This window comes from Oxyura jamaicensis, chromosome 8 (assembly GCF_011077185.1).
Source record: "Oxyura jamaicensis isolate SHBP4307 breed ruddy duck chromosome 8, BPBGC_Ojam_1.0, whole genome shotgun sequence".
Classification (NCBI taxonomy): domain Eukaryota; kingdom Metazoa; phylum Chordata; class Aves; order Anseriformes; family Anatidae; genus Oxyura; species Oxyura jamaicensis.
This window is the reverse complement of record NC_048900.1, coordinates 26,361,316-26,375,419: the sequence shown is the minus strand read 5'-3', so window position 1 is coordinate 26,375,419 and position 14,104 is coordinate 26,361,316. Positions and strand designations below refer to the sequence as shown.

At 41.2% G+C, this 14,104-nt stretch overlaps 1 protein-coding gene across 1 annotated transcript; it reads right to left on the bottom strand.

Annotated features, from left to right (window-relative positions):
* Positions 1–2,762: 2,762 nt before the first annotated feature.
* Positions 2,763–10,478, bottom strand: DMRTB1 (DMRT like family B with proline rich C-terminal 1). Its single transcript, XM_035333758.1, has 4 exons — positions 10,062–10,478; positions 8,353–8,585; positions 6,886–7,030; positions 2,763–3,791 (listed from the first exon to the last, which is right to left on the bottom strand). Exons 1-4 carry the CDS (start codon positions 10,459–10,461, stop codon positions 3,685–3,687), a joined length of 885 nt encoding a protein of 294 aa, XP_035189649.1. The 5' UTR covers positions 10,462–10,478; the 3' UTR covers positions 2,763–3,684.
* Between the last annotated feature and the right edge of the window lie 3,626 nt (positions 10,479–14,104).

Below are 14,104 nucleotides of genomic sequence, written 5' to 3'. Positions count from 1 at the left end.
ACAACTATAGTCTTACTGTGGATTCGAGGTTTCCAATTGGCTGCATCTAATTCCAAGAAGAAAAATAAATAAATAAAACACTAGTAAGACTGTCACAACCACTGTCACATAAAAACCTGCCTCCAGATGTGGAAGCCCACACCACAGAAATGTTAAGATACTGCAGTATGCTGTGGGGCAATGACAAATGTATCTTACATATGCCTGCTGAATGGATGTTATTACGTGATCCTTCTAGAATCCCTTGGGTTTGTTTTCCTTTTTCCAAAGCTCCTACAGAAAATGCAAATCTACAATAATCTGACATTTTGGACAGTGTCACAGACACCTCTGTATAAAACTTGGAGTGTAAACTTGCATACCTAATGAACGTTGTCAACTCTGTACTCTTGCAAGTAATTCCACTGAAACTAATGAAATTAGTGGTGTGAGTAAACCTTAAAGACCTGGCTCCTTATTTTAGGTTTTCCCCTTCAGTGTAGAGTCAAAGCTTGTTGTTCTGTGATGACCCAGGGGCTTGCAGTGAGGATAGAGGGTTGTCCCAAGTGTCACGTATTAGGAATGACATCTTTAGAAGTTCAGATTTAGCAAGGGAGTCTATCAGAAAATAGTGACATAAATCCTATGTACAGAATTCCTATTGCAGTGAGTAGCAGCTTGCATGCAAGAAGATTTCAGCAATGGGTATCATAGCTAGCTTTCCTTTTTCTTCCCAGGTTTTATGAATTTGACCAAAGTCTATGTGGCTTCAGCCTTAATAAAAACCAATAAAATTCTGGGATGATTTAGGTTGGAAGAACCTCTGAGTGACTTGTCTAATCCAAATCATTCCATTTCAATCCAAAATGATTTCATTATCCCTAAGACATTTATTTAAATAAATGGAGTCAGAAGAGATCACAGAGTTTAATTATTGGAAACATTGGTTAGCAGTAAGTTTGGAATGAAAATCATTTGCTTTGAAGTCCTTAAATGCACAGTATGACAATACGAGTTGTAAAGGAACATTTTTTCCTTGCTTAAAAAGGACAAGCTGAGCATAACATTAAGAATGACAACTTGTATCCACGTAAAATAATTTTACTTGTTAATAGGATAATTACTCAATTTAAATAATTTACTTTTCCACACAGAGATAGGTGCAAAAGAACTTTGGGACAGATTTCTTAAAAGGTAAAAAACTGAAACTTTTGGTCAGACACCAAACCGAGCAACGATTATACTTTTAAAACTGTATTTGTCCCGCTATTGATTTCCTAGGAAAGCCAATTGTAACTATCCACCTTTTTGACCTTAGACTGGGGTAGATGTCCATCATCTCATTACAGAAAGCAATCAGGCTGGTCAGACATCATTTGCCCATGTCCCAGGTCACCTTCTTTTCCCTCACATGTATGGAAATAATAAGGTTTGGCAATGGTTTTGCATATACTTTGCCACAGCTGTTATGATGTTGTAGAACTCAGTCATACCCCTCGTCAACATTCTCCTCTCCAAAATAAGTCTCTAGTTCTTTTTAAGTTCCCTTGTAAGGCAACTGCTTCTCTTTGTTCACTTCAGTTGCCTTTCTCAGGCTCTTCTTTAAATGGCTACATTCCTCCTGAGATAAACACTGGTGTGCAGCAATGCAGTAAGATCCTACTGGAGTGTCATACCATGATTCAAAGCCAAAGCTGAAGTTTTGGTTCACTGACAGACAGTTCAAAGTTGGAAGACAAGTTAAATAAGGAGTCTGGCCTGGCAAGCTGCAGGTGGTGACTGGCACCGAAAAACAGGGAGAAAACAGTACTGTATATGAAGTATTTCTGCAATGACTGTGCTTTACAGTCAGTGAAATGGGCTGGAATCCATCTTGCTTTGGAGATTTAAGGAGTGTAATACAACACTGAATATGACTTTGGAAAAATATCTGGGAAGGAGGCTATTCAACTGTTCATCTTGTACATTACCATTTCCTCAAATCATTATATTGTATTTTAAAAAATCAATCAACTCCATCCACAGAGGAACGTGCTTTGTGGGTGCTGATGATATTTCTACTCATAGATTACCATATTTTGAAAAGAGCTTTGCTCCATTCAAACACCTTAAAAAAGAGATTCAGATTTTCCCTAGCACACAGAAGTTTTAAGAGGAGGTTTGGGACGCTCCTGGGAGTGGATTCCTGTTGTAAATCTAGCATGTAACAAGTTGTGCATCAGATTATTTGTTATAGATACATGTATTTTTCAGTTTCTCCTCTTGGCAGTCTTCGACTTGCCACTTTCACTTACTTTCCCCCCAAACCATGGCTGTGTGCTGGAGAACATTCATCTACTACATAAAAAAATAACTGTCAGTTCAGGATAATTTCTTTACATCTTGCAAGGGATTAATAGAACCAGTAGCAGAAAATAATAATGTTTATTTTACTGCACTCACCTTTAGACTAGCACTCAAAAATTTGAGAAGAAAAATACTGAAGCCTAAATCTCACTCCAAACAGGTTACACCAGGCAACATCTGAAATTTAGCTAGAAAGATTACATGTAGATATGTAAGCCTCAAATCATCAAAACCAAACCAATGATTCCAAGTATCTTTTTTAATTACACAAAAGCCCCCCCCAAAAAATTCTACAAACATTAACAACTGATTCACTTAATACAAAACCAGTTCCTTTAGGCAAAGCAGTAGAGGAATGCACCTTTCATTTTTATTTAAACAGTATTATTGAAAATTAGAATATGTATGGGTTTAACTAATTATTATTCTAAATGGTGTTTTGTCCTGCTTTCCAAGGCAATCTCTTCACACCTTTAATATTGCAAAATGCACCTCCAGTACACAGGCATAAAGCTGTCTACACGAGTCCTTTAGAAACAAATGGTAGTTTGTCAGCTGCACTGAGTTACACAACATGGAAATAAGGTATAAACCAGCAAAGGCACTCAGAGTCTTGAAGCCTGTGTGACAAGAAGTGATTCCAAATCAGATTGTTCCTATATTGAAGGGCAGGTGCCTTAAAGGCAGTTCACCCAGAAGCACTGCAACTCAATGCAGAGGCACTGTATTTCAGCCTGTATCAGGCCTTTCTGTAAATTCCCACCATGCCCCTCTTGACAAGCATACCAAGCACTTGTTGCTCCCTTAGCCTGCTGAATCCAGAGAATTCTTAGTCAGCCAGGTAAATCAGCAACCCAGACTGTCTTCCCATCTTCTCTCACTCAGTCTTCAGGCTCTACATAACTTAACTCTTCCATAATATTCAGAACTAGGTTTCCTTTACAGCAAAATGATATACAAACAACACATTTTTCATTACCGTCATGAACAAGAGAAAGCTACAGTGTACATGGCTTGGAGATCTCACTCTAAAATCAAAGAGTCATCCAACCTCAGCAAAGGAACCCAAAATCAAAGTCATAATCCTTCCTGCTTCCACCTGCTTAGGGAGGATGGGATTTACCTTGGCTTTGGAAAACCTTTTTTGTGAACAAACTTTACAGCAGAGGAATGAGGAGCTCCTGGGGAGCAGAGCTGTGAGAGCTCTGACATGATCATAAAGTGAGCAGGGGACTAATCCCCTTCTTTTAGCTTTTGTGACTGCTCAGTAACTAACTGTTAGTCTAGCCTTCTATCAACTAACACTCTCCTCAATAATGAAAATAATGCTGCCTGCCCCTCAGCTTTTCTCCAAGCCATTTACTGTTTAGAATATACAGATTGGTCTCCACTTGCTTCTTCTGGGGACGAAGATGGCTGGCTAGATTCACAAACAACCCCTGAATCCTGGCTGTCAGCTGCAGTAGCTGGGGGAAAAAAAAAAAGAGAAAGAAAGAAAAAGGTTGAACACAAACAAACGCCCAAATCCCTGTATTTCAATTTGCCTTACACATATCCATCACACTTCCAGAGGTAAATTCCCAGGGCACTTTAAAAAATCCGGCTTGTTTCTCAGTGCAGTTAATTCAAAGGTGTTTCACATCAAGAGCTGCAGCTCTCCAAGCTGAGACAGGGTACTTCAGACAGCACTCCATTGTTTCAGCTGTGCTTCAAGAAATGTAGAAAGAGTGCTTGCTTCAAGATGGCAAACACTGAAGCTTCACTGGAATGAGGCAGGCTCTTCCGCACACTTAATTGCAGTGAATCTATGCCATGTCTTTTGAACACTGCTATGAATTTTTAAAGGCCTGGACTGACTGAGTAATTCTCTTCAAATCCAACTAGGATCTTCTATTTTACAAATTACCTGCCTCATTTTTTTCATGCGCCAATTGGGTTTTTGTTTCATTTTCTGTGGCTTATTCTTTTAGAAAGCCAACAACCTCCAATCAGACTTTATCCTGAAATGCCATAGTGGTTGTTTACTGGAGATACCTCTTTCTTATTTTGTCTGATCTCCATAACACTAAATACAGATTGAAATTGTACAACATGGTCTATACAAAATCACCACTGTAAACCTAACTGACCTCAGTCATTCCATTCAGCTGCAGTGCACTATTGACTTAAATCTTTCTGGCAGCAGCTTCTAGCCTTGGAAAATCTTTTTTTTTAGATAGAACCTGCTTTTTAAAAATAAATAAATAACTAAATATTGTCATCATCTTGTATTCCCTTCAGAGACTGCAGACACATCTTCTCTCCAGTTATCCCCTGCTGGAATTTCCTATATCCATTTTCTTGCAACTGTTTGGCCAGAAAAAACATTTCACTTCAACTCAGGTCTCTCTGGAGGAAGGATGTTTTCACGTCTAATCACAGATCTGAATCAGTCCCTTTCTTAGGCAGGAAGAGATCCTAACACATCCCTATGTACTGAGTGTTACAGCTTTTCTCTTTTTTCAAGCATCTTGAAAACCAGAGTCAAAGAATTATGAGTTTCACTGTAGCTTCCCTCTACATCTGTATCTTCTGCTGCAAGGCTATTTTGTATATGACCTCATACAGAAATATCCCCCTCACTGGGTCACAATTGCAAATTCCTACATCTCCTGGAGCAAAAATACTATGTAGTGGAATTAATTTGTACCTCATCCCTGGCACTAAGAAAACTAGTTTGTCCTCTGAACAGCACAATCCATGATGCATTGTTTCCTATGGCTTTATGCCTGGGTTGTGATTTCCCTGGTGTGTAATAAGGGCTGAGGTCATTAGATGGCATTTTGCTCTCTAGGGGGATGCTCTCATGACCTCTCTACCCAGTTGCCTGTTTTCACGATTGTTTGTCCAGTAAAGCTTCACTCTACTAATACAGGACTGTATTTCCCGTTTTCCTTATGTAATACACCATGTCCCCTACATTTGTCTGCTGCTCCTAGTTCCTTCCCTTTTCCACACACCCAGCAGAACAGCTGCAGTATCCCCCAGATTTCTTGTCCCCAGTAAACGACAAAAACCATCAATCCTCACATACACTTTCTGCTTTGCCTGCCCGCCCACATCTCCCTCTCTTCCCCTCGAACTCAGCCCATATTATTTCACCTCTGGCAGCCCAGTATCTCCTGCTCTCTGCATTAAAGTCCCAATATCTTTACCAATATCTTAAAACAGCTTCACATTTCTGTGATGTCCGTATACCCCCCATGCTTCCATATTCTTCATTTCCCTCTTGTCCAATTCTCCTTATTTTCCCTTGGCTTTCCAGCCAGACGTGAAGCAGCCTGCTCTGGAGATCCATGCCCACTGCTGGGCTGACAGGCAGGGACTTGGTTGTTGGCCAAGGTTCAAACACATCAGTTACGAATTCAGCACAAGCTGACTGCTGGCCAAACACCACGTCAATGCTGCAGAGATGGTTTTGTGGGAAGCATATGCTTCCCTTGCAGATCGATATTGTGTAGGCCCGTGATCACAGCAGATACGTTTGGCTGGAAGTAACTGATGGGTTGAAGAGTTATGAGGGGGCTAACATTAACAGAAATGAGACTTCACGAGCCTTATTTTGTTGAGAAACCAGACCAAAAAACCTCTTAATTTTTATTTTGTGCCATGTAACCACCACCATCATCTTTTAAATTCAAACGATACAATTACAGCCCTCAATTTCTAATCCCTCTTATACAAGAGATTTAATTTTTCACTGGGTGATGATTGTTATCTGTGTTCTGAACAGTCAGACTTACCATTTCATATTTTCATGTTCAAGAAGAGAAATAAAGTTTCATTTATTTATTTGTATTTTCAAAAAGAATTTAACATGAAACTGTCTATTCACTCATCACATACTAGTGGTTAATTCTCTGAGCAGCTCTACCCTCTTGTGGTCACAGCTAGCTGTAGCCAAATGAAAAACTCAGAAATATGCACAACACATGAAAGAGACACGAAATAGAGGGACACACAAACTCACCTATGCCAATAATTTAAAATCCTGTGAGATTCAATATAAACAATTTGAGATTTTGAAGAGTCAATCTTTCATTTACAGCAATTAAAATGAAGTATTTCCAGGTAAGTGAGAAATTTCATATTGTTCATGCTAAGTGTTAGTCTGTATTTTTTTTAACATTTTGCTTAAATTGCAACAGAGCCAAACTTTTTTTTTTTTTTTTAAATATGCCCTGCAGACTAACTATTTAGAAAAATATTTACATTTGGATCACATCAGAGATCATATTCTGACATGGCTTTGAGTCCTGCAGCATCCAAGGTCTGAGTGAGATTTGGCTGGAAAGACTAAGAATGTAAGGCTGCTTTCCTTAAGTCAGCCCAGTCTAGAGCTGTACAAGCTGTCAGTCTGCCCTGGCACCTCAGGATCTCAGTCATGGCTCCTTCACAGGGATCTGGGAAACCCTGAAAACTGAATTTAGAATCAGGGCTTCCTGGGGGGGTCGACCTTGGTTGTTAGGTTGGAACCAAGTTAAAACTGGATCTCCCAAGGCTCATCTAGTACTTCCTTACCATGTTCTTCCTTGGTTGTTTCAGCCAACATGTTCAGCGAAAGGGGAGGTGGAATGTAATGAACCCCTGGCAGAAAACTTGGTGGGATGAACTGAGGCAGAGGAGCGTAGTATCCTTGATGGAAATCTCCACCTCCATCTGGAATCTGCAGAAACACATAGAGCAGAGAACCTTCATTTAGAGACTCTCTCCAGGACACACCTGCAGTATCAAGCAATTTCTGTTTGAATTTTTACCTGTGACAATTCCAGAGTTTTGTCCATTTTGTGGCCATATGCTGCCATGTCTGTCCATATATTAGCACGTGCAAAGCCTGTGCATGGTGTAACATGCATGAACTGCAAGGTAGCAGCTTCTCAGACCATGTCTCAGCTGGAACTGAACTTTTAAGTCCTTGTTATCCATTCTGGCATCTCGTCAGAACACTGGGTTTAAACCAGGAGCTGTTCACCTTCACCACTGACCTGGTACACTTGCCACTTAATAAGTCTAAGAACCTTAATGCAACCGAGAGGCAATGTAGGAAAATGCTCCTTGCCACCATTTCCCTGATAGTTATGGATCCTTCTCCGAGCCCAGTGAAGTGAGTGGCTCTACCTTCACTACAGGGCTGGTGTGCACCACAGCATGCCCAACAGACCTTGTCTTCTGTGGTTACAGGACCTGTTAGAGCATGACAAAACTCATTCCACTTACAAGGAGAGTTTTCTACCCTTCAGGAACCATAGCATCAGAGAAATAGGAGCACTTCTCTGTTGGATTTGGCCATGCATCCTGTGACTCAGGGTACAGACAGAGCTTGTGTAAGACCTTTCTGTCTGTTTCAAAGCAGTTAAAAATTAAGTTCAAAACCACATATAGTGCTGGTCTAGAAAAGAGATTTCCCAACCTGTGCATATCTGGTCCACTGGGATAATTTATCTGCGCTACAGACTTCTTTCTTAATAACCCCTAAAATGTGTCACGGATTTACTATGTGAACATAATAAATTTGTTAGTTTTGAGGCAGACCACTTTGCCTTAACATGAACTGCTGAGCTGTACTCAATGCAGACAGAATAGCACATGGCAGCTGGAAATCTAATAATGTGTCCAACCATGGTACAAAAATTGGACAACACCCATATAAATCAACATGACTGAAAGGAACTGCAAGTGCCTACACACGCCATTACAAATGACAGGCAAATTAGGATCTTGCTCCTTAGCAAGTCTCTGTGATTTGAAGGTTGATATGAATATAGAACAAAACAGATTAGAATAGAACAGAACAGATTAGAATGGAACAGAACAGAACAGAATTGAACAGAATACAATAGAATAGAACAGAATAGTTTTAGTTCAGCTGGAAGGGAACTTCAAAGATCTTTTAGTCCAACTACAGCAGTACTTCTAGAATTAATTAAGAAACAAAACAAAACAAAATAAAAACAAAAACAACAACAGCAACAACAAAAAACTACTTACTGACACAGAAGCTGCATTCCCTGCCCCATAGTTGCCAGGAACATGTCGGAAACCTTTCTGAAGTTGTATCCCTGGAGGTGATGGCGCTCCCCTACAGCTTGGCTGATTGATGGCGAATCCCATTGGAAATGGGTGGTAAGGATACACCCCAGAACAGCCAGGGTACACTTTTGGAGGGTCTCTCTCCATGTATTCTGAGTTGACCATATATTCTGGAGGAAAAGCAGGGTGAGCTAGGAAACAATGAGAAAAGAACAAATAAAAGTATCACTGTAATTCTAAGGAGTTCAGAGATGTAACTGCAGGACTAAATTCCACTCTTAGCCAGGAAAGTTTGGTTCATGTTTAGCTTCCCATTAATTTATTTTATGATCTTTTAAGGAACAAAGGAAAAGTGCAACAGATAATGCAACACTGCGTAAAGATCTGCATTCTCTTCTGCCTTGTGCATTGTGAAGCTAGACCTTAGTAAAGCACTGTCTGCAAAATCTTCTTTCAGCGTATCTCCAACAGCAAGAAAAAACAACTTACCTTAGGACTTTTAACTAGAGAAATAGTAGGGTTCTAACTTCAGTGCTGTCACTTCATAAGTTAACAGAGAATGTCCTATTTTTAGTGACTGACATACCCAGGCAATTTCAAATGCAGGAATCAATTACTTCTTATGCTTTTTTACCTTGTGTCTGGGCTCTTATATGGCCCCTCTTAAGTCTTAAAAAACAGAGTGGCTATTTGAATACAAATAAGCTCTTTCTTGTCTACACATCCGCCTGCTGGTAGAAAAGTGGAAGAATTTGCTTCTAGAGTATGTCTACTGGAATACTGCAGTTTTATGGTCTGTTCCCAACCCTTTCTGAAATTGGTCAACAGATTAAAAAAATAATTAAGGGAAGGACTGATAGGCACTTATATGGCCAGCATCATATGCATCATTTTCTTAGGAAACCAACCTTAAAAATAAAGAGCAGCTACTGACAGACTAGGTGGGAACTAGAGATGTCTGAAGTGCCTCTTTCCTCCAGGCTTCTTAGACCAGCATTTTCTTTGCCTTGAAAACTGCTGTCAGAGGCCCAGACTAATGACTACTGCAGTCAGTAGGGATTTCCATAAAATTACTATAGTAAATAGTAATAGTATGAAGTTACTGTAATAAATAGTAATAAACTAGACAAGTTACATGAAAGACTCTATTAAAAGAAGCAATTTAAGAGGTGACAGACCATGCATTTTTTTCACCTGCAAAACCTATCCTCTGCTCTTAAAATCAAAATGTAGTTTTGCACCAAGTGACCTGACCCAAATTCAGTCTTTGCTGCAGGAATTAAGGCCAAAAGGTCTCTCTCTTTTACAGTGCTGTCATAAAACACTTGCTCCAGGCAACTGCAGTGGTAACTTCCTCATTTACTTGCCATCCCATGTTTTTTAACATTTTTGTTGCTGTAGGTTTGTGCCTGTGAATACAGTACTCTGAGAAACATGCACAAACACCTGTACTGCAGTCCATCAGAGTTTGATTTCCCTCCCTGATTTCCCTCCCAGAGAAGAGCCAATTGCTTGAGCTTCAACCTTGCAAAAAGCAGCAAGAGCTCCATGACCCGCCCTGCCAAAAGAAAACTAAACCTGGGGCTGCACAGTCAGCATGGGTACCTGCAATGAGGGAGGAAAGGAAGAACAGGCAGGAATGCCTTTTTGAAGAGCTGGAGCCTTACCGTAGTCCCAGAAGGGAGGGCCACCAGGAGGTGGTGGCAGCCCCCTGCGTGCCATGCCTTTGTCACTGCCACCGATGGGCTGGCCGCCTTTTGTTCCCTCATGGCTGCTCTGCTCAGGGCCAATGGCTGCTCCTGCAGCCACCCTGGGGCCTTCCCCTGGGGGAACAGGGCCCATGGCCGCCCTGCTCGGACAGTCGGGCACCTGCTGCCTCAGGGCCTTCTGGGCAGCCATGATCTTCTGGCGCTCGGTGATGAGGGAGCACTTGTCGCAGAGGCACAGCTTCCAGCGGCACTGCCCGGCGTGGCCCTTCACCGGCACCACGAAGCCGTGGTTACGGCAGCGGGAGCACTTCGGGGTCCTCACTGCCGCCTTCGCCACATTGGCCTCCCTGGCCTCCATAACCAGCACTCCACCTCAGCAGCCCAGCACACCCTAGCAGAGCCCCACAGGGCCCTTATATATAGGGCATGGCCACCTCCACCCCAGCATGTAGCAACTGGGACAGGCGGGGCAGGAGAGCCCATTGCAGGGGTGGGGAATGCCCTGATGTGTGGAGGCTGGGCACAGGGGCTGCCATGTCTCTCAGGCCTCCCCTCCCTGGGCCAGGCTCAACTGTAGGGGCCCGCCTCCCCCTGCAGCCCCCCAGCAGGGCTGGAGGCAGACCTCAGCCATGGGGGTTGGAAAATGACACAGGGAGGGGGCTGCACCTGCAGGAACCCCGGGGACAAGTGGAGCACGCTTTAGTTAATTTCCCTGTGCTGGTGCACATGGAGATGGAGAGTTTTGGACTGGCTGGGGTGTGCATGGGGGAGAAATGCACCATCCCTTACACCCTTAAGTGACAGTTTTCCCTTTTGGCACTTTAATGTCCCCACTCACTTTCATACATCTCATGCATTTGTTTTTAATGTGCACAGGATTCCAGTTCCATTTTGTTTCTAATTTGCAGTATACTTCTCATGATCAGGAGGAGTGATTGCTTCAGCAGAAAAAACACTGTTTCATCATTCTGTTTTTCAAAACAAGGTACTGAGATGAAGGCAGAAAGCACACGCCATTTGAAAGATCTGTCTCCTTTTCTCAGAACTCCTTCATCTATGGAAACAAAGACAGGCTTACAATTGGAAATAAAGGAATGCTCCAGTTCAAGTATTCATAATAAAGCACTTGTTATTTGTTACTGCTGGTAGCTACAAAACTGTTGTTTACACAGTAGCCCATTTCTGGGCAAAAACTCTCCACTTTGCAATGTGAGACATTACACCACTGATTTTTTTTTGCACACATGAAAGAGCTAATTCTGTTTTAAAATCCTGAGATACCAATAATCATTTCTGCATTTAAAAGAATAAAAATAAGCCTCAAGCAGATATGAAAAAAAATGTTTAACTCTTCGTTTCAAGAGAACCAGGTAGGGCTTATCTACTGCCCTGAAACAATTCTAATGTGCAACAGAGTATGTTTCACAGCAGCCTTGCAGAAGTCCTTCTGGTGGAGTAGATCTTCCTGCAATACTTCAGTGCCTTCACATCTGTGTGTATAAGTCCTGAGCTAGCAGCACCTTTACCACATTTGGCAGCAGTCTGGTTTGCTCTAGCAGTGAGCATCCAGCTGCTGTGCTCTGCAAACCCCCAAGGCTCCACCTAGATTCAGGCTTCTCACTTTGCGAAAGACCCACTAGGATTTTGCATCTGGGTCTCACAGGCTTCCAGTAGGACTTTGGCTCTTGGGGATATGTTTTCATGAGTGCAATACTAGCATACAAAGCCAGAGTTGCTCTGGAAGCAATTCAAACCCAAATCCTCCATGCACACACAATTCATTCCCTAGACCACCCAACTCACCAGCAATCCCAGGCTGCAGATTTTGCAGACTGTGACTCTGTTTCTTTGAAGGGCTTTCAGTCACACCATTCTCCTGCACAGCACACCGTTCAGGGGTGCTGTGCAGGAGCAGAGCTGAGTCTGCCCGGGCACACAGCATGTCATGGAGGAGAGACCACTGCAGCACTGTAGACACTGAGTGCTGGATTGCATGCACACCAGCAAAGTGGGAGACAGCAAAGTATGCCTGCAAATGTAGTCAGTGTCCTGTCTTTAGCTGCAGACTTTATCTTCTGGAAGACTTGAGCGCTGTCTGGAAAGCCAGCTTCATGTGTATAGGCCTGTGTGCATTTTGGCTAAATATCTTTGAAAATTTTACCTAAAGATGTTACTATTCGTTCCTAGTTCAGAAAAGTACATGGTTAATAACAACTACTTCTAAATGCAGTCTTGGTGCTGCTTGCTTGTGTCGGGGCTCTGATGTTTCCTTAATCATCTAGGCACTGACTCTGTATTACACATAGGCAGCTAATATGTTCCTAATCTTCGGCCCCCTATTTTTGTAGTATGTTCAGGATGTACATATTTAGCTGCAGATTCAAAGAGCACAGATGACACATTAAAAATAAACAAACAAAAAATTTAATTACATTTTATTGTAAATACACAGTCCATGCTCATTTGGATACTAAAGCAGTGGAGGAGAAAGGTAGGCAACATACATTTTCCACAGTAATTTTCTACTCTCAGTCACATAATACTAATATTCAAGACATTTACTCAAAAACACTTAAATTCATCACACTTCTGTCTAGAGAAAGTTCTACCAGCCATAGGCCTGGTAAAAGTTTCTCCGTTAATAAACCATGTCTTTGAAAGTCGTGGAGAATTTTTCTGAGCAATTTTCACCTCAGCATTCAGGATTTATTATACTTTCCATATACTTTGTTTCAAACAACTAGACATGCTTTTTACAGAAAAGTGAGCATATTATTTTGCTAGTGAGGTATTTATTGCAGCAAACAGTTCAAAGAATTCTGCTATTCCAATCCTGTTATATGATTATATAGACATTTGAATTAGCTTATCACACACCATTAGCAAGACTACCACACAGAGAAGACAGAACAATTTCAAAATAAATTTTTGGAATGAGATGAAGGATTGCATAAGGATGCAGCTTCAAGTCTATTACAGTTTTCTCCTTTATTTGTATGTGAAAGAAAATGAGGCATAATAAAAACTGTTTTCTCTATAGCTTACTCAGTTTAGTATTTTATGTAACATATGGTGGGACTGTAACATAAATTGTATACTGAAATCTGTATTAAAATAGCATTTATAAGAACTATTATCTTGCCATAATGAAAAGAAAGCAGCCCACTGGTTTCATGTTATTGAAATCAATACCAATAACGTCTCTTCTTCTTTCCAACTTCTGAATCATATAAAGTACATGATTTTGGTATGCAGGTTGCTTTGTAAGTGAAACAATGGAAAAACAGTGATTCCACTAAAAGAGGGAACAAATCAAAAGACTACCTTTAAACTCAACAGTAAATGCTTCCTGGCAAGGAGATAGTTCTGCTCAGATCTGACATTTCACAGAACAATAGCAACATAATCAAGAAATTTCCTCACTCTGAGATCTCCATTAACAAATATTTGCAATCTTGCTTCAAAATAAATGTTTTCTTATGCATAACAATCAAGAATGTCTTTTGAATTTTCAAGACATCACACGAGGATAAAACCCTCTCTTCAAAAATTATCTTAGTGGTTTGGAAGTATCCATTCTGTAAAGCAACCAAGTCAGCTTCAGATGCTCCCTTCCCCACCACACCCAGCACTCTTCTGTTACCTATTCTTAACAAATACCTTGCCTCCACCCACGGATTGGTAACTGATCTCTTGGCATCACTCACTTTTGGGTTTACAGGGAGAGCACTGTCACCCTTATGGCTTCCTGCACGGGCTGATGAGCTCACAGGTTAGTTTCTTGATCCATTACTGGGCATCTGAAGCTAGGTCTGGCCCACAGGGTGGCACACCAGGAGGGGTTATTCTGCAATTCATTTATGTCTCTTCTAGCCATCCAAGTGTCTAGAAAACCAGGCTTACTTTTACAGGTGAAACTCTGTGTTATGATCAGAGAAAATTGGATGGAGTTCATACATACATTTAAAATCTTAAAGAAGTATTTTTAATATATAACAGGA

Excerpts from the sequence above, each read along its gene's own strand:
- DMRTB1 (XM_035333758.1), bottom strand. The coding sequence starts at position 10,461 with ATGGAGGCCAGGGAGGCCAATGTGGCGAAGGCGGCAGTGAGGACCCCG. Across the intron at positions 8,586-10,061 it reads CCCTCCCTTCTGGGACTACG|CTCACCCTGCTTTTCCTCCA; the intron begins GTAAGGCTCCAG and ends ATTGTTTCCTAG. Across the intron at positions 3,792-6,885 it reads AACAACCAAGGAAGAACATG|CTACTGCAGCTGACAGCCAG; the intron begins GTAAGGAAGTAC and ends TTTTTCCCCCAG.